At 42.4% G+C, this 19,426-nt stretch overlaps 1 protein-coding gene across 3 annotated transcripts in view; it reads left to right on the forward strand.

Moving 5' to 3' along the window:
* Positions 1-19,426, forward strand: part of Fbxl13 (F-box and leucine-rich repeat protein 13) — a 180,381-nt gene that overhangs the window by 34,512 nt on the left and 126,443 nt on the right. For all 3 annotated transcript variants that reach the window (XM_087655401.1, XM_087655402.1, NM_001103355.1), the window contains 2 exon segments: positions 2,010-2,119; positions 4,532-4,684. In XM_087655401.1, coding sequence (XP_087511527.1) covers positions 2,010-2,119; positions 4,532-4,684 — 263 coding nt within the window.

Here is a 19,426-nt window from a genome sequence, read left to right on the forward strand (position 1 = left end):
TTCATCTCCTGAGGTTCTCACCCTCACTGAGGTGGGACCTCGTGGCCTCCCTCCCCTCTCCTTCCTTCCCTCTCTCCACTCTCTTTCCCCATCTGTTTCTTTTCTGCAGTTCACACCCTTGGGGCTTTACCCCATGTCTACTTATATATGTATGGCCTGTGCCATCTTATGCCTCCCTAATTCACAACAACCAATCACAGATTTCTAAATTATATATTAGATCTATGCTGACAAGATTTATATTCCTGCTTGTAATTTAAATCATCTTTTCAGGTCAGAGAGATGGCTCAGATAGTTAACAGCACCAGTTGCTCTTCCAGAGGACCTGGGCTCAATTCTTAGCACCCATATGACAGCTCCCAAGTGTCACAGGGATCGGATACACTCTGCTGACCTCCATGGGTACCAGGCATAACCAAGCTCCACAGTCATGTATGCAGGGAAAGCATCCACACATTATTATACATTGAAAATAAACCCCCAAAGTTACATAATCTCTTAGTTACATAATCTCTTAACAAGACCCAAGTAGTTACATTTACATGAAACTTTCTTTGACACCGTTCCCCCTTCCCTACCATCAAGTCAAAGTACGTTTGTTTCATTTAACTCTCAATCATAAAAACTTATTTTGTTTGATTATTCTCAAAAATTTCAATAGTAAGCCAAAACTATGATTCTCAAAGTACTACCAGTAAAACGAATGAATAATAGCATAGATTTATAGTATTTAAATATTTTATTGTACACTTGTGTCGCACAATGTCTTAAATGTCTAAGAAATATTTTAATCTAATAATCTAATCTAATTAGAAGAATATAATCTAGTAATATTAAGTGATATATAAATGAGGTATTGTAAAGGAATAAAGTGCTCCTTCCTTCCAGGATGTTTTAACCTCATACTCATTACAATTTAAGTGATACACACTGAAACTGACCTTAGCATTTACATGTACAGAAACACAATTTCCATAGGTAACAACTCAAGTAAAAAGCATTTAGCTGCAAATGAGCGGAAGGAATGAGAACGCAACAGATGTGGCATCGTGATTGCAGATTCACGTCTCAGCTGGTAACAACAGCTTAACTAAACTAGAAGAGTTCTGGCTTCTCAAAGAGCTTAGATTTTAGGACAAAATTATGATCAGTGAGGTTCCAGCCCATTGGCAGGTATAACAACAAACAAATGAGGCTTTAAATTTTCACCTGTGATGCTGAACACTGTTAGCTGCTGTGCTTTGTTCTGTTTGCATAACATTCAAATAAAAAAATTGTCAAACTTTAAATGTCCAAAGTATTCACGCACAATTCAGATACCCATTTTTAGTCGAAAGGTGAAGCAAAACAAAAAGCCAAAACAAACTCTGAACCTCAACTTCTGAGAGAAAACTGGAGAGCCTGCAGCCAGGTGCAGCCAGTGCAGCCAGGTGCAGCCCATATAACCAAATGTATCCAGTGCAGCCAGATGTAATCAGTGCAGCCAGGTGCAGCCAGGTGTAGCCAGTGCAGCCAGGTGCAGCCAGGTGTAGCCAGTGCAGCCAGGTGCACATGAGGAGCTTGTCTGCTCTCCAGCCTGTTTGTTTTCTCTGGCTCCTGTGTTTGAGTTCTAGACCTGGGATTAACATGTATCAGGCAATCTATTTGATCTAGAATTTATAATTCAAAGGCATTGGATCTGAATACTACCTGGTGATGGTGTTTCTATGAAATGCTTAGAACTATGAGTTTTGTAAAAGGTTAGTTTGTTTCTCTAAAAAAGAAATATGTGTATATTTGTTTATATGTTTATATATGTTTATTATATCTAAATTTCAAAGGCCAAAGGGGATATTTACATATTTAAAATATTATATATTTTTATATTTAAAATTCCCTTGAGCACTATCTAATGTTATCAAAAGGAACTAATTTTAGTGTGATTAAAATGAAACACAGACTGTCAGATACATTAGTTCATAGTGTTTTCGGAAATAGCTTTAACTACATGTGATGCACATTTCCTGCAGCTACACTGCTCCGACTGCGCCATTTGTTCTATACGCAAAAACAAAGAATTATCCTAGCAAAATGGAAGGAGAAAGCCAGGCACAAGAGCAAAAAAAGAGAAGATGACTTGGTATGCTATTAGATGCTATTTTTTTTAAAGAAGGAAAAAAAAAACCATTTCAATATTTTTGCTTAAGTGTACTGATAAAGGCACTGTAAGTGTTACAGCTCTCAAGGGAAGGTATCCTGGCACTTGGGAGCCAAGGAATACCACAGAGTCACACCGCCCAACAAACCTCACCCACGAGGTCTACCTAGGAGGGCAGCCGCCTCTGTTCACGTGAGAAGCAGCAAGGAACTGGGCAGAAGACAGGGTTTATATAGGTTTTCTTGGGGTGGGTGGTGCTTTCCAGGGTGGGGATTGGTGGGATTTCAAGTCCAGAGCTTAGGCTTTTAACTCTGTAGGGGGACTGGGTCTAGTCTTTAGGGCAGTGGGCATGTTCTGTGGGTGGAAGCTGGCCTTGGAAGTCTCAGGGAAGGGGCCTGGCCTCATGTGCCATTCTGTTCATGTTTATTATTGATGGATGACTAGGGGTTGCGAAAGGGGGTGGTGTTATCATTGGACTGCTTCCTGCTGAATGCGAGTGAGGAAGTCCTTTGGGCAAATCGACTGGGTGTTATCGGGAGTCAACCACCCCCAATAGCTAGGGGTGGGTAATCCTGTGTGCCTAGTGTGCCTAGAAATCTTTCAGACCTATCTGTTGCTGATGAAATCTAGACAAGAAGGAAGTTTATAAGGTAGGGTACAACTAGTAGAATTAAGAAAAGGAGGAGAAGCACTGAGAAGGGTGATATCCAATTTTATATTGGACTGTCAAAGAGCCACTAGCCAGAATAGAGCTGGTTTTGGAGTTCTGTCTGGAGTTGTCTAATCTTGTCTTTTACTATACCCGCCTAGTTGACCTAAAAGCAACATTCCTCCCAAGGGAAAAGCCAAAGACCACCTCTCTCGACTGTTAGTAAATGCAATCCTTATTGATTTTGTAGCACTACACTGGCCAGTGAGTCTATTTGGCTGTAGATGGTAAGGGTGGTTGGAGATCCTGGATGACTTTGGATGAAAACAGAAGGTAAATAAGAAAGAGAAGTAATCAGTCCCAGCACACCACTGATGATGCCATCAGTTAGACCCAGGACTACAAGAAAGGGTAGGATCTCAACCTCCATTGGAATTGGCAATGGTTCTTCACCAGGTACCACCCCTAAGTTTGGGGAAAGGAACATCAGGATACAAGTCCCAGACTACCTAGCAGGTAGGCAGTAGCAAATCTTAGTGTCACAGAGGATTGAGGAACTGTAAATGCTTAGGCATAAGGGCTGTATGGCAGTGCTCAGGGTCAAAGTATTTTTATAGTCTGAAGGATCCAGTGTGCCCATAAATCATGTCCCTGGGGAGTTAAAAGAGTGTGTAATTCCAAAGAGAGAGAGAGAGATCTGAGAATGACGAGGAGTGGACATAGGAAAAGGTGTGGACAACCATTTCAACATTGCCAGCCAGATATGTCTGCTTTGGGTACCACTGCATGCTCTAGTGGCATGCTTGCAATTACTTTGTTACTAAGCTAGTGTTGCAGCCACTGCCTTCTGCTTGATGATTGGTGGTCTAACGGTGGAACAGTCAACTGTGCACAACCAACATTCTTCCTTTACTTATGCTGATTGTCTCTGAGAAAAAAATGGGGTTCTCTTAAGCCTGATGTTTGACATGCTCTGGTCGCTGCACAGTGCGTATTAGCAATGTATTATTATCCTTCACACACTGCAGCTAACTGACTGTTTAGGAATTAGACCCACCCCCACCCCCGCTCCCCAGCTATACAATCTATTGGTGGACAGTCATTCTGCAATTGGTGAGCGGTAGTCACAGGCTGGGAACAGAGGCAAATGAGCGCTGTATGATCATTCCCATATGATCTCTCCAATACGTGCCTGTCCTTAGATTCTACTCTAAATACTGCGTACTAGTATTGTGTATGTGTGTTTGGGGAGAGGTGTGTGCAAAATACTCATCAACCCACAGAAGCATTTTCTTGTTACACAGTCTTCAGGAAATGTGTCAGTTCAAATGAGATTTGCCATAACAGTAAGTCAGACAGGGCTCTAAGATATGTTCTTTGACTCCTCCTCTTTCGGTTATCTCCCCACTAGTCCATTCCTTCTGTGTCTCTAAATGCTATTGGTTCCACTGCTGGGATCTCCTCTCTGCGGCCCTCAGTTCTCCTCCTCTCTATAAGAGGAGACGACACCGGGTCTTTCAGGGGTGGCCTGTGCCAATACTTATGACAACTGATAGAGGTGGTCTATAATAACTAAGATGGTCCAGGGAGTTTTATGTGTTCACATGGAAAATTATCACTGAGGCAAGAGTGGCAGTCCATGGTGTAGAGCAGGTACTAATCTGTTATGCACTGTGCTTTCTTAGGGTCGTTGCCTTTGACCATGAGGACAATTCCATGGAATTTTTAAAATATTTTCATTGCAGATTACAAAACATGAACTTCAGTTGAAAAAATGGAAGTTCAAGCTATCCTTGGAGAAACCGATTAACATTGAGGGAAGCTTCTCCGATTTCGGGGTTACGGACAAGCGCATAGTGTTTGACATTTCAGTGCTACCCGACCAAGCAGTAGTCCAGGTGTGTAGGTGTTTGTTGAATAGCATAGCTCGGAGTTAGGGTAAGTATGTTTGCTTATAATTTCTTCCTTTGCAAATTATCTGCTCATGTCCTGTCTTTCTATTATAATTATACTTCTTTGTTATAGTTTTTATGTCTATTTTGGCAACAGTAACCTTTTATCTAGAATGTATTTGAATATTTCCCTCCATCACACTTAACATTATTTCTTTCACCTCTAGAGTATTTTGATGTCAGGGAATTTAAAGCTTTAGATAATGAAGTCTATCACTCTTGCCCTAATAGATTCTCTGTGTCATGTCATTTTCATGTTTTTTTCTGAGTGATATTACACTGTCGACACATATATAGCTGTTTTTTCCCCAGATGTTTTTGTTTTTGCTAATATTTTCTGGTTTATTGGGGACCATGCTAAGGTTTATGTACCTGTTCTAAGATGTCGCAGATGACCTTCAAATATGTTCATGCCTCTTTGCCTATAATGTAAGAGCCTCCCACCACATGCTTTTCTTCTCCCTTCTGTGTTGAAACAGGTCCGCTTCTATATACTAATATCTTTACAACTTTAAAATTGTGGTTGCTTTAAACATTGTCATTCTCTAGGACATTTTTACTCAGGATCATCTAAGACATAGAGAAAAGTTTCAGGTGCAGAAAAAGAATTGTTTTTCCTGAAGAACTGAGTCCAGGGCATTCTCTTACAGTCAGCCAGAGAGCTCCTCAGACTTAGCTCTATTGTCTTGGTTTCCCCAATTATGTTCTAGCAACTAAGTCAAGCGCAGATTTCGTGGTGCAGGTGGCTGTTATGTCTCCTTGATTTCCTTCAGTCCAGACAGTTCTACAGCCTTTAATCTGGGGGCCCTTGAGGTGGTCCCTTGAGGTTTCACCTCTCCACTGTTGGGCATTTTGGCTGAAGTTATCTCCATTGAGTCCTGGGGGCCTCTCACATACCTTGGGGCCCCTGGAATGAAAATTAGGAAAGAAAACATGTATAATGATGTATATGTGTGAAAATGTTATAATGAAAGCCCTCAGATTTATGCTAACTTAAAAATTTACTAAATCCCCATTAGGATAATTTAAGGTTTCTCTTTTTTTTTCTTTTCTTTTTTTTCGGAGCTGGGGATCGAACCCAGGGCCTTGTGCTTGCTAGGCAAGCGCTCTACCACTGAGCTAAATCCCCAACCCCAATTTAAGGTTTCTAAATCCTAACACAACACTAAGTGTGATGTATTTTTGGAGACAGTCTCAACATTTTCCCAGTGAAGTAAATTATGCATTGGATGTTCATTAAAATGGCAGGTAATAAGAATAGATTTACATAATAGTGGAAAGTTGGGAATGAATTTTTGACACTAATATATTGACCGTCTGGGTTTGTTAATGTTGTTCAAAGAACAGAGTTGCAAAGTTACCTCTTAAATCATTTATTAGCTGGGCATGGTGCCATATACTTTTGATCTTAGGAGCTGGAGGCAGACAGATCTCTGTGAGTCTGAGGACAGCCTCTTCTACATAGTGAGTTTCCAGTTTAGCCTATCTCAAAATCAAAAATTAAACAAAACAAGAAAACCCCTTAAAGTCATTTTTAAAAAATAGCATTTAGGGGTTGGGGATTTAGCTCAGTGGTAGAGCGCTTGCCTAGCAAGCGCAAGGCCTTGGGTTCGGTCCCCAGCTCCGAAAAAAAAATAGCATTTAACTTGGGGTCTCTGGCTAACTAGTTCTTGGGAATTTAAACAAAAAAAAAATGAGTTGAGCCTTAATTTTGGAATGTGTTAGTTTTAAAATGAATTTAGACTTATGCATACAGACTGTCTAATATTTTGGAGGAAAAGTTGCAAACAGTGATTTGGGAAATACAATTTGAACTTATCTGGGAAATATGCATGTTTTTAGGTCTAGTTCCATCAACTCATGAAAGCAAGTCAGGTTCTGTTTTGCGATCACTTCCTCGGTATCATTTTTTTCTCATTAAGGAATACTCCTTCCATGACAGATGGTAGGGCTCATACACTATCAGTTAAAGTGCTGGCCAAACTCAGAGCTAGTGGGAGTGCTGGCAGGGACCACTTCCTGTGAAATGCAGGCAGTTGGCACACCGAACCAGAGAAAAAGCTTATGTTGATGAGTTTAGAGTTTGACTAACATAGCTAGGCAGTGCAGCTGCTTGTTAGCTAATGGTGTCAACCTTGCCTTGTGGCTACCCTCCACCTTCGCTGTGTGACTTTTTGTGTGCTAAAGACTAAAGCATGTGGACTTGCAAAAACAGTTACAGAATCACCTTCAGCTTTCCCAGCACTGATGATTCATCCTCTCACTTGGGAAAAGATATCCTCTCGATCCCGAATAGCTATTAAATCGACGCCAAACTCTGGAAGAACCAGATGGTTTGGGCTTGCTGGGTTAAATTTCTTGGAATTGTAAAATCCAAAGAGTGTGTTCAAATCCATGTTTTGATAACCCCATGGGTCAGTCTGACCTTAACTAACCAAGCAGAAAGTGATTGCAGGTCCTGTGGCTCCATGCCAAAGGCCTCCTAAGTCGTTTCCAAACCGAGTTGCTCTGTCAAGGAACTCTGTGTTGTCTCCCTTGCAGAGTGGATGAGGAAAGTGGCTGAAACAGAACACTTCTGGATTGCTTTTAGGAATAGCTGCCCAAGAAATCTTACTGTCCTTGCTTCAGCCTCTGTCAATTGATGCAAGTTAAGAGTTTACATGAGAGACCTTCAGAGGGGCAGACACTCCTGGGAAACCAGAGGAGACTACTCTCTGTCTACATTGCTGACTCTAGAGGAAAACACCAGGTGCCATCTGGGCCCCCTGCGCACAGGGACCCAGAAGCAGTAGTGGCAGGGCCCTTCCGGTTGCTGCCCTCACGGAAAGCTGAAAGCCAGCTCTGAGGAGCTACTTCAGGCCCGAGACCAGAGGTAAGACCAAATTTTCTGCTCCAAGTGACCTGCCTGGTGGACTCAGGACACACAAAGGCAGAATTCCTCTGGGACCGGGCACTTCTGGTTTCTAGCTGGCGCCTGAACCTCACTGATCCCGGCTCACAGCTCCCTGCTCCCAAACCCCATGGGAGAGAGAGCTGATCACCCAGAAGTGCGGGCACTCCTAAGACTGTAGGGCAGGAGAGACTGCCACTTCTGCCCACCTTTGCCCACATCCCTGGCCCAAGAGGAAGATAGTAGCAGTCAAGCTGCAGGAGCCCCACAGTCCAGACTGCACCCGGATCTGAACTGAACCAGTTAAACAGCTACCTTCACCCAAATTCTGTTGTGGGGGAGAGCTAGATCTTCAGAAGGGCAGACACCCCTGGGAAACCAGAGGAGGCTATTCTCTGCCCACATTCCTGACTTAAGAGGAAAACGCCTTGTGTCATCTGTGCCCCATGCAAGAGGGACCTAGGAGAAGTAAGGGCAAGACCTTTCTGGTTCCTGCCCACAGGGAAAGCTGAAAGCCTGCGGACAGGAATGACTACACGCCTGAGAGCAGAACACTGTTCCCATAACTGGCTGAAATAAAACAGGAAAACAGGTCTACAGGAGTGCTGACACAGAGGCCTACAGGAGGGTCAAGCCACTGTCAGAAACAGCAAGACAAGCAAACACCAGAGACAACCCGATGGGTAGAGGCAAGCGCAGGAACCTAAGCAACAGACACCAAGACATGATCAGAGCCCAGTTCTCCCACCAAAGCAAACACTGGATATCCAAACACACCAGAGAAGCAAGATCTAGATTTAAAATCACATTTTATCATGATGATGGACGACTTTAAGAAGATCATCATTTCCCTTAAGGAAATGCAGGACAACACAAGTAAACAACTAGACGCCCTTAAAGAGGAAACACAAAAATCCCTTAAAGAACTACTGGAAAAAACAACAAAACAGGAGAAGGAAATGAACAAAACCATCCAGGAGTTAAAAATGGAAATAGAAACAATAAAGAAAACAAAGGGAGACAACCTTGGAGATAGGAAACCTAGGGAAGAGATAAGGAGTCGTTGATGCAAGCATCACCATCAGAATACAAAAGATAGAAGAGAGAATCTCAGAAGCAGAAGATTCCATAGAAAACATCAACACAACTGTCAAAGATAATGTAAAACACAGAAAGCTCCTAGCCCAAAACATCCAAGAAATCCAAGACTCAATGAGAAGATCAAACCTAAGGATAATGGGTATAGAAGAGAGTGAAGACTCCCAACTTAAAGGGCCAGTAAATATCTTCAACGAAATCATAGAAGGAAACTTCCCTAACCTAAAGAAAGAGATACCCATAGGCATACAAGAAGCCTACAGAACTCGAAATAGATCAGGCTAGAAAAGAAACTCCTCCCATCACATGGTAGTCAAAACACCAAATGCACAAAACAAAGAAAGAATGTTAAAAGCAGTAAGGGAAAAAAGTCAAGTAACACATAAAGGCAGACCTATCAGAATCACACCAGACTTCCCACCAGAGACTATGAAAGCCAGCAGATCCTGGACAGATGTCATACAGACCCTAAGAGAACACAAATGCCAGCCCAGGTTACTGTATCCAGTAAAACTCTCAATTAACATAGATGAAACCAAGATATTCCATGACAAAACCAAATTTACACAATATCTTTCTACAAATCCAGCTCTACAAAGTATAATAAATGGCAAAGCCCAACACAAGGAGGCAAGCTACACCCTAGAAGCAAGAAACTAATCGTTTTGCAACAAAACAAAGAGAAGAGAAGCACGCAAACATAGTCTCACCTCCACATATGAAAATAACAGGAAGCAATAATCACTATTCCTTAATATCTCTCACCATCAATGGACTCAATTCCCCAGTAAAAAGACATAGATTAACAAATTGGAAACGCAATGAGGACCCAACATTTTGCTGCCTATAAAACATACCTCAGAGACAAAGACAGACACTACCTCAGAGTGAAAGGATGGGAAACCACTTTCCAATCAAATGGTCTGAAGAAGCAAGCTGTAGTAGCCATTCCAATATCAAATAAAATCGACTTTCAACCAAAAGTCATCAAAAAAGATAAGGAAGGACACTTCATATTCATCAAAGGAAAAATCCACCAAGATGAACTCTCAATCCTAAATATCTATGCTCCAAATACAAGGGCACCTATATACGTAAAAGAAACCTTACTAAAGTTCAAAGCACACATTGCACCTCACACAATAATAGTAGGAGATTTCAACACCCCACTCTCATCAACGGACAGATCATGGAAACAGAAATTAAACAGAGATGTAGACAGACTGAGAGAAATCATGAACCAAATGGACTTAACAGATATTTATAGAACATTCCATCCTAAAACAAAAGGATATACATTCTTCTCACCACCTCATGGTACTTTCTCCAAAATTGACCATAAAATCAGTCACAAAACAGGCCTCAACAGATACAGGAAGATAGAAATAACCCCATGCGTCCTATCAGACCACCACGGGCTAAAGCTGGTCTTCAATAACAATAAGGAAAGAATGCCCACATATACGTGTAAGTTGAATAATGCTCTACTCAATGATAACCTGGTCAAGGAAGAAATAAAGAAAGAAAGACTTTTTAGAATTTAATGAAAATGAAGGTACAACACACCCAAACTTATGGGACACAATGAAAGCTGTGCTAAGAGGAAAACTCATAGCTCTGAGTGCCTGCAGAAAGAAACAGGAGAGAGCATATGTCAGCAGCTTGACAGCACACCTAAAAGCTCTAGATCAAAAAGAAAGCAAATACACCCACGAGGAGTAGAAGGCAGGAAATAATCAAACTCAGAGCTGAAATTAACCAAATAGAAACAAAAAGGACTATACAAAGAATCAACAGAACCAAAAGCTGGTTCTTTGAGAAAATCAACAAGATAGATAAACCCTTAGCCAGACTAACGAGAGGACACAGAGAGTGTGTCCATATTAACAAAATTGGAAATGAAATGGGAGACATAACTACAGAATCAGAGGAAATAAAAAAAATCATCAGATCTTATTACAAAAGTCTATATTCAACAAAACTGGAAAATCTGGAGGAAATGGACAATTTTCTAGACAAATACCAGGTACCAAAGTTAAATCAGAAACAGATAAACCATTTAAACAACCCCATAACTCCTAAAAAAATATAGAGGCAGTCATTAAACGTCTCCCAACCAAAAAGAGCCCAGGTCCAGATGGGTTCAGTGCAGAATTCTATCACACCTTCATAGAAGACCTCATACCGATACTGTCCAAACTATTCCACAAAATTGAAACAGACGGAGCACTACTGAATTCCTTCTATGAAGCCACAATTACTCTTATACCTAAACCACACAAAGACCCAACAAAGAAATAGAACTTCAGACCAATTTCCCTTATGAATATCGACACAAAAATATTCAATAAAATTCTGGCAAACCGAATCCAAGAGCACATCAAAACAATCATCCACCATGATCAAGTAGGCTTCATCCCAGGCATGCAGGGATGGTTTAATATATGGAAAACCATCAACGTAATCCATTATATAAACAAACTGAAAGATAAAAACCACATGATCATTTCATTAGATGCTGAGAAAGCATTTGACAAAATTCAACACCCCTTCATGATAAAAGTCCTGGAAAGAATAGGAATTCAAGGCCCATACCTAAACATAGTAAAAGCCATATACAGCAAACCAGTAGCTAACATTAAACTAAATGGAGAGAAACTTGAAGCAATCCCACTAAAATCAGGGACTAGACAAGGCTGCCCACTCTCTCCCTACTTATTCAATATAGTTCTTGAAGTTCTATCCAGAGCAATCAGACAACAAAAGGAGATCAAGGGGATACAGATTGGAAAAGAAGAAATCAAAATATAACTATTTACAGAAGATGTGATAGTATATTTAAGTGATCCCAAAAGTTCCACCAGAGAACTACTAAACCTGATAAACACCTTCAGCAAAGTGGGTGGGTATAAAATTAACTCAAATAAATCAGTAGCCTTCCTCTACACAAAAGAGAAACAAGCCGAGAAAGAAATTAGGGAAATGACACCCTTCATAATAGTCCCAAATAATATAAAGTACCTCGGTGTGACTTTAACCAAGCAAGTAAAAGATTTGTACAATAAGAACTTCAACGGGGTTGGGGATTTAGCTCAGCGGTAGAGCGCTTGCCTAGCGAGCGCAAGGCCCTGGGTTCGGTCCCCAGCTCCAAAAAAAAAAAAAAAAAAAAAAAAAAAAAAAAAAAAGAAGAAGAACTTCAAGACACTGAAGAAGGAAATTGAAGAAGACCTCAGAAGATGGAAAGATCTCCCATGCTCATGGATTGGCAGGATTAATATAGTAAAAATGGCCATTTTACCAAAAGTGACCTACAGATTCAATGCAATCCCCATCAAAATACCAATCCAATTCTTCAAAGAGTTAGACAGAACAATTTGCAAATTCATCTGGAATAACAAAAAACCCAGGATAGCTAAAACTATCCTCAACAATAAAAGGACTTCAGGGGGAATCACTATCCCTGAACTCAAACAGTATTACAGAGCAATAGTGATAAAAACTGCATGGTATTGGTACAGAGATAGACAGATAGACCAATGGAACAGAATTAAAGACCCAGAAATGAACCCACACACCTATGGTCACTTGATTTTTGACAAAGGAGCCAAAACCATCCAATGGAAAAAAGACAGCATTTTCAGCAAATGGTGCTGGTTCAACTGGAGGTCAACATGTAGAAGAATGCAGATTGATCCATGCTTATCACCCTGTACAAAGCTTAAGTCCAAGTGGATCAAGGACCTCCACATCAAACCAGATACACTTAAACTAATAGAAGAAAAACTAGGGAAGCATCTGGAACACATGGGCACTGGAAAAAGTTTCCTGAACAAAACACCAATGGCTTATGCTCTAAGATCAAGAATTGACAAATGGGATCTCATAAAACTGCAAAGCTTCTGTAAGGCAAAGGACACTGTGGTTAGGACAAAACGGCAACCAACAGATTGGGAAAAGATCTTTACCAATCCTACAACTGATAGAGGGCTCATATCCAAAATATACAAAGAACTCATGAAGTTAGACGGCAGGGAGACAAATAACTATTAAAAAATGGGGTTCAGAGCTAAACAAAGAATTCACAGCTGAGGAATGCTGTATAGGTGAGAAGCACCTAAAGAAATGTTCAACATCTTTAGTCATAAGGGAAATGCAAATCAAAACAACCCTGAGTTTCCACCTCACACCAGTCAGAATGGCTAAGATAAAAATCTCCGGCGATAGCAGATGCTGGCGAGGATGTGGAGAAAGAGGAACACTCCTCCATTGTTGGTGGGATTGCAGACTGGTACAACCATTCTGGAAATCAGTCTGGAGGTTCCTCAGAAAATTGCACATTGCAGTACCTGAGTACCCAGCTATACCTCTCTTGGGCATATACCCAAAAGATGCTCCAACATATAGCAAAGACACATGCTCCACTATGTTCATAGCAGCCTTATTTATAATAGCCAGAAGCTGGAAAGAACCCAGATGCCCTTCAACAGAGGAATGGATACAGAAAATGTGGTACATCTATACAATGGAATACTACTCCACTATCAAAAACAATGACTTTACGAAATTCATAGGCAAATGGAATGAACTGGAAAATATCATCCTGAGTGAGGTAATCTAATCACAGAAAAACACACATTGTATGCACTCATTGATAATGGCTATTAGCCCAAATGCTTGAATTACCCTAGATGCACAGAACACATGAAACTCAAGAAGGATGACCAAAATGTGAATGCTTCACTCCTTTAAAAGGGGAACAAGAATACCCTTGGAAGGGAATAGGGAGGCAAAGTTTAGAACAGAGGCAGAAGGAACACCCATTCAGAGCATACCCCACGTATGGCCCATACATATACAGCCACCAAACTAGATAAGATGGATGAAGCAAAGAAGTGCAGGCTGATAGGAACTGGATATAGATTTCTCCTAAGCAACACAGTCAGAATACAGCAATTCATGGGTGAATGCCAGCAGCAAACCACTGACCTGAGAATGGGACACCCATTGAAGGAATCAGAGGAAGAACTGAAAGAGCTTGAAGGAGTTTACGACCCCATATGAACAACAATGCCAACCAACCAGAGCTTCCAGGGACTAAGCCACTACGCAAAGACTATATATGGACTGACCCTGGGCTCCTGCATAGGTAGCAATGAATAGCCTAGTAAGAGCACCAGTGGAAGGGGAAGCCATTGGTCCTGCCAAGACTGAACCCCCAGTGAACAGGATAATTGGGAAGAGGGCAGTAATATGGGAGGGGAACACCCATATAGAAGGAGAGGGGGAAGGGTTAGGGGGATGTTGGCCCTGAAACTGGGAAAGGGAATAACACTTGAAATGACTAAGAAATACCCAATTTAATAAAGATGGGGGAAAAAAAGAGTTTACACGAGACTTTAAAGTTTTCATGAATCTCACAGCTCCATTAACTTCATCAGGAGCCACGTTTGCAGAAGCAATGCGTCTCATGAGAGGTGAGAGACCACAGAGAGGGAGATATTGAGGTGGGAATTGAGAAGCTGTGTTCTGCAGTTAGGTGACTGTGTCCTTGGCTGTGTGGCCCTGGGCTGCTAATCTTTATTTCTAAGGTGCCTCTTTTGGAAAAGGAGAGTGGGATGAAGGTGATGGTGACAAGCAGGACAATACTCTCTGAATCTGCTCTTGTAAAGGGCAGTTAGTATTCAAGAAATGTGGGAACAGTGCTGGACATATGGTCAACTCAGCTACTGTTACTAACATGAGCAGTGCCGACACATGGTAAAGTCTTAGTTACTGTTACTAACACGAGCAGTGCTGACACATGGTAAAGTCTTAGGTACTGTTACTAACATGAGCAGTGTGGACACATGGCAAAGTCTTAGTTACTGTTACTAACACGAGCAGTGCCGACACATGGTAAAGTCTTAGTTATTGTTACTAACACGAGCAGTGCGGACACATGGTAAAGTCTTAGGTACTGTTACTAACACGAGCAGTGCCGACACATGGTAAAGTCTTAGTTATTGTTACTAACACGAGCAGTGCGGACACATGGTAAAGTCTTAGGTACTGTTACTAACACGAGCAGTGCCGACACATGGTAAAGTCTTAGTTACTGTTACTAACATGAGCAGTGCCGACACATGGCAAAGTCTTAGTTATTGTTACTAACATGAGCAGTGCCGACACATGGCAAAGTCTTAGTTACTGTTACTAACATGAGCAGTGCGGACACATGGCAAAGTCTTAGTTATTGTTACTAACATGAGCAGTGCCGACACATGGTAAAGTCTTAGTTACTGTTACTAACATGAGCAGTGCGGACACATGGCAAAGTCTTAGTTATTGTTACTAACATGAGCAGTGCCGACACATGGTAAAGTCTTAGTTATTGTTACTAACATGAGCAGTGCCGACACATGGCAAAGTCTTAGTTATTGTTACTAACATGAGCAGTGCCGACACATGGTAAAGTCTTAGGTACTGTTACTAACACGAGCAGTGCTGACACATGGTAAAGTCTTAGTTACTGTTACTAACATGAGCAGTGCTGACACATGGTAAAGTCTTAGTTATTGTTACTAACATGAGCAGTGCCGACACATGGCAAAGTCTTAGTTATTGTTACTAACATGAGCAGTGCGGACACATGGTAAAGTCTTAGTTACTGTTACTAACACGAGCAGTGCCGACACATGGTAAAGTCTTAGTTACTGTTACTAACATGAGCAGTGCGGACACATGGCAAAGTCTTAGTTATTGTTACTAACATGAGCAGTGCGGACACATGGTAAAGTCTTAGTTATTGTTACTAACACGAGCAGTGCCGACACATGGTAAAGTCTTAGTTATTGTTACTAACACGAGCAGTGCTGACACATGGTAAAGTCTTAGGTACTGTTACTAACATGAGCAGTGCGGACACATGGCAAAGTCTTAGTTATTGTTACTAACATGAGCAGTGCCGACACATGGTAAAGTCTTAGTTATTGTTACTAACATGAGCAGTGCGGACACATGGCAAAGTCTTAGTTATTGTTACTAACATGAGCAGTGCGGACACATGGCAAAGTCTTAGTTATTGTTACTAACATGAGCAGTGCGGACACATGGTAAAGTCTTAGTTACTGTTACTAACATGAGCAGTGCCGACACATGGTAAAGTCTTAGTTACTGTTACTAACATGTTGAACTTTCTGCTGACTTGAAGCCATTAGGTGGAAAGTCAGAAAGACTGCCTCTCAAATAGCTCTCTCTGCTGGTTCTCTTAGCTCACTGACTCCTCGATCGGAAGTTTGAAAATTCCTAGCAAAGGGCACCACCCACTTGTATTTCCTATAACATACATTTTATACTTCTTATGAGTGAGGGCTGGGTGGGGGCTGGGATGGCTGCTAGCTGAGTGTGCCTGTAAATCTGCGATGGAAACATGAAGTACAGGAGAAGAGAATGCTGGGAGGAAATTCAGGATACAACATGGGCTTCGTGTGTGTTCATCCTTGCTTGAAGCTTTTCTCTACCGCAGCCTTAGCCTAGCTGGGCTCTCTCCCTGTGTCAGCTGCATGACTCCATCGGAGAGGCTTCTTCTGACCAGGACCACCGAAGGCATTCATGGGGCAGAGGAAGAGATTTATTGTACATCGAGAGGGAGCATCGCCAGAGGCAGAGACTTCTGGGAGAGACCAGAGTGAACATGGCCAGACTGAGCCAGGACATGTGGGGTGTGGGATGGGATGGGGAGTGACTAAGACTAGCGGCCTGGGCCAAAAGACTGGCCAAGAGAATTAGAGACAAAGGGGCCAAAAGGACCTGCATCGCTAAAACGGCTGGATTATATAGGGAAAAGACTTGGGGGAAGGGCAGGCCAGCCCCTAGGCTGGAGAGGTTTAGGGTAGGGGGCAGTGTACACCTCCCCAAAAGACCCTGTTACAGGTAGGGACTGAGGGGTAATGGGAGAGCCTGGCAGCCAGCATCAGCTTTGATATGTTAATAAGCACCTTAGTTAGCAGTTTGGGGGGATGGGGGGTGGGAGGTGGGGGTTGGGGTTGAGACCTAACCATTATCACAGTTTCTAATTCTTTTAAATATTCTGATTTCTTGTCTGTTTCTCCTGCTAAAGCATATGCTCTTTGGAATCTGGTGTCACTTTTTTTTTTTTTTAATTTATTGTTTCTTTATTCCTAGTACCCAACAGACTGTGTCTCAAGCAATGCAGATTTAATCATTTACTCAGTATCTGTCTAAGCACACAGTACACAGGGCTCTCTTTTGGATGCTGAGAAAAATAAAAACCCCAGCAGGTTAAATAAATAATAACTTTATTTTTGTGGATTTATATTTTAAGGTAAATCAAATAGCAAATTAACCAACATGCATACAGAGCACACCATAGAGAATTAATTTTTTGTATGTGTACATGTCATACGTGCATGTGTGTATACTTGTTCGCTCATGTGTAAATGCATATGTGTTGTGTTTTCTGTGTGCATTTGGATGTATGCCTATATGTGTCCTGGTGTGTGTGTGTATGTGTGTGTGTATATCTGTGTGTGTGTGTCTGTGTGTGTATGTGTGTGTGTGTATATCTGTGTGTGTCTGTGTGTATCTGTGTGTGTGTTTCTGTGTCTGTGTCTGTGTGTGTCTGTGTGTATCTGTGTGTGTGTGTATCTGTGTGTGTGTGTGTGTGTGTATCTGTGTGTGTGTTTCTGTGTCTGTGTGTGTGTATCTGTGTGTGTGTTTCTGTGTCTGTGTGTGTGTGTGTATCTGTGTGTGTGTATCTGTGTGTGTATGTGTGTATCTGTGTGTGTATCTGTGTGTGTATCTGTGTGTGTGTGTGTATCTGTGTGTGTCTGTGTGTGTGTGTTTCTGTGTCTGTGTCTGTGTGTGTATCTGTGTGTGTGTGTTTCTGTGTCTGTGTGTGTGTGTGTATTTCTGTGTCTGTGTCTGTGTGTGTGTATCTGTGTGTGTGTGTGTGTTTCTGTGTGTGTGTGTGTGTGTGTGTGTGTCTGTGTCTGTGTGTGAAGGTATTTTGGGTAGTCTACTGTGGTGATTTGAATGTGTTTGGCTTATGGGAGTGGCATTATTAGGAGATATGGCCTTTTGGAGGAAGTGCATCACTGTGTAAGTGAGCTTTGAGGTCTCCTAGTGCTCAGGCTCCATGCAGTGTAGAAGAGACCCTCCTCCTAGCTGCCTGTGGAGGAGAGTCCCCCTCCTGCTGCCTTCAGAAGAAGATGTAGAGCTCTCGGCTCTTTCTCTAGCACTATCGTCTGCCTGCACTCAGCCATGCTCCCACCATGCTGATTATGGACTGAACCTCTGAACCTGTAAGCCAGCCCCAATTAAATGTTGTCCTTTATAAGAGTTGCCTTGGTCATAGTGTCTCTTCACAGCAGTAAAACCCTAACTAAGATATGTACCTAGACAGTCTTGCCTGCCTTGTAGACGGGAGGTGGATGAGTCTGGAGGGAGGGGCTTTCTCTAAGAAACACAGTGAGGGCAGTGGCAGTGGGAAAGAAAAGGACTTGAGTAAGAAACAAAGAAGAGAGGCTCCCAGGCCAGAGGTGGAAAGGAAGGCTGAGTGAGGCAGGCTAGGACTTGACAGAACAGCCCAAAGGCAAGCAGAGACATGGCCTACTCAGGGAGAAAGATGTCAGGAACAGAGCCAGTGTCTCTATTGATCTTACAGGCCTGACTTCCCAGCTCCTGACTCACTTCCTGAAGCCTTGCTAAATGATTTTCTTTCCATACCTGTACGGGCTGCGTGTGTGTGCTTGTGCGTGTGTGTGTGTGTGTGTGTGTGTGTGTGTGTGTGTAAACTTTACACAAGCTAGAGTCATCAGAGAGAAAGGAGCCTCAGTGGAGGAAACGCCTCCATGAGATCCAGCTGCAAGGCATTTTCTCAATTAGTGATCAATGTGGGAGGGCCCAGGCCTCCTGGGTTCTACAAGAAAACAAGCCAGTAAGCTGCACCCTCCATGGCCCCTGCATCAGCTCCTGCCTCCAGGTTCCACCCCTGCCTGAGTTCCTGTCCTGACTTCCTCCGGTGAGGATAAGCCAAATAAACCCCTCCTCCCAGCTTGAGTGTTGGTTACGGTGTTTTCATGGGAGCAGTGGAAATCCAACCTAAGACAGCAACTGGCAACGTTAGACTAAGTGACCGATGGAGACTAGTTCACCTTAGCAGTTTAGTTGTCCATCCGTCTTAGCCGCCTTGTGACCCGCAGCACAGCAGTTAACTCCCAAGTCCAGCAGCACAAGCCGACTCATGATCTCCAAAGCCGAAATCACCTTCCCCTTCCTCCTGTATCACATCCGGTGCTCACGCTGGTGCATCCTTGTTTGCAGCGAGTGGCACCATTGCCATCTCAGCTGACTCAGCAAGTATTTGGAAATGACCTTTGACTTCTCTCCCATGCTGCTCATGACACTCTTTTGACTTACTTTAGCCGGTAACCTTGATTTCTGTTGGTCTCTGAAGTCTCTTTTACTCGTTAGTATTATTGAGAGTCTTTAATTGGTCTCTCAGCCTCTACCTTGTCCACCTGCACACCAGACTTCTTCAGTTGCCACATTTATTCCTGTCGTTGCCTGGTGAAGACTTTCTTCAGGGTCCACGGAACCTCAGTGCCTGAGTTAGATCTCACATGGCTGAAGGAGAGAACTGACTCCTACAGGTTGTCCCTTGAGCTCCATGCATGCAACCCTTTAAACGAAATAAATAA

The sequence above is a fragment of the Rattus norvegicus genome, chromosome 4, assembly GCF_021556685.1.
Source record: "Rattus norvegicus strain SHRSP/BbbUtx chromosome 4, alternate assembly SHRSP_T2T, whole genome shotgun sequence".
NCBI lineage: Eukaryota > Metazoa > Chordata > Mammalia > Rodentia > Muridae > Rattus > Rattus norvegicus.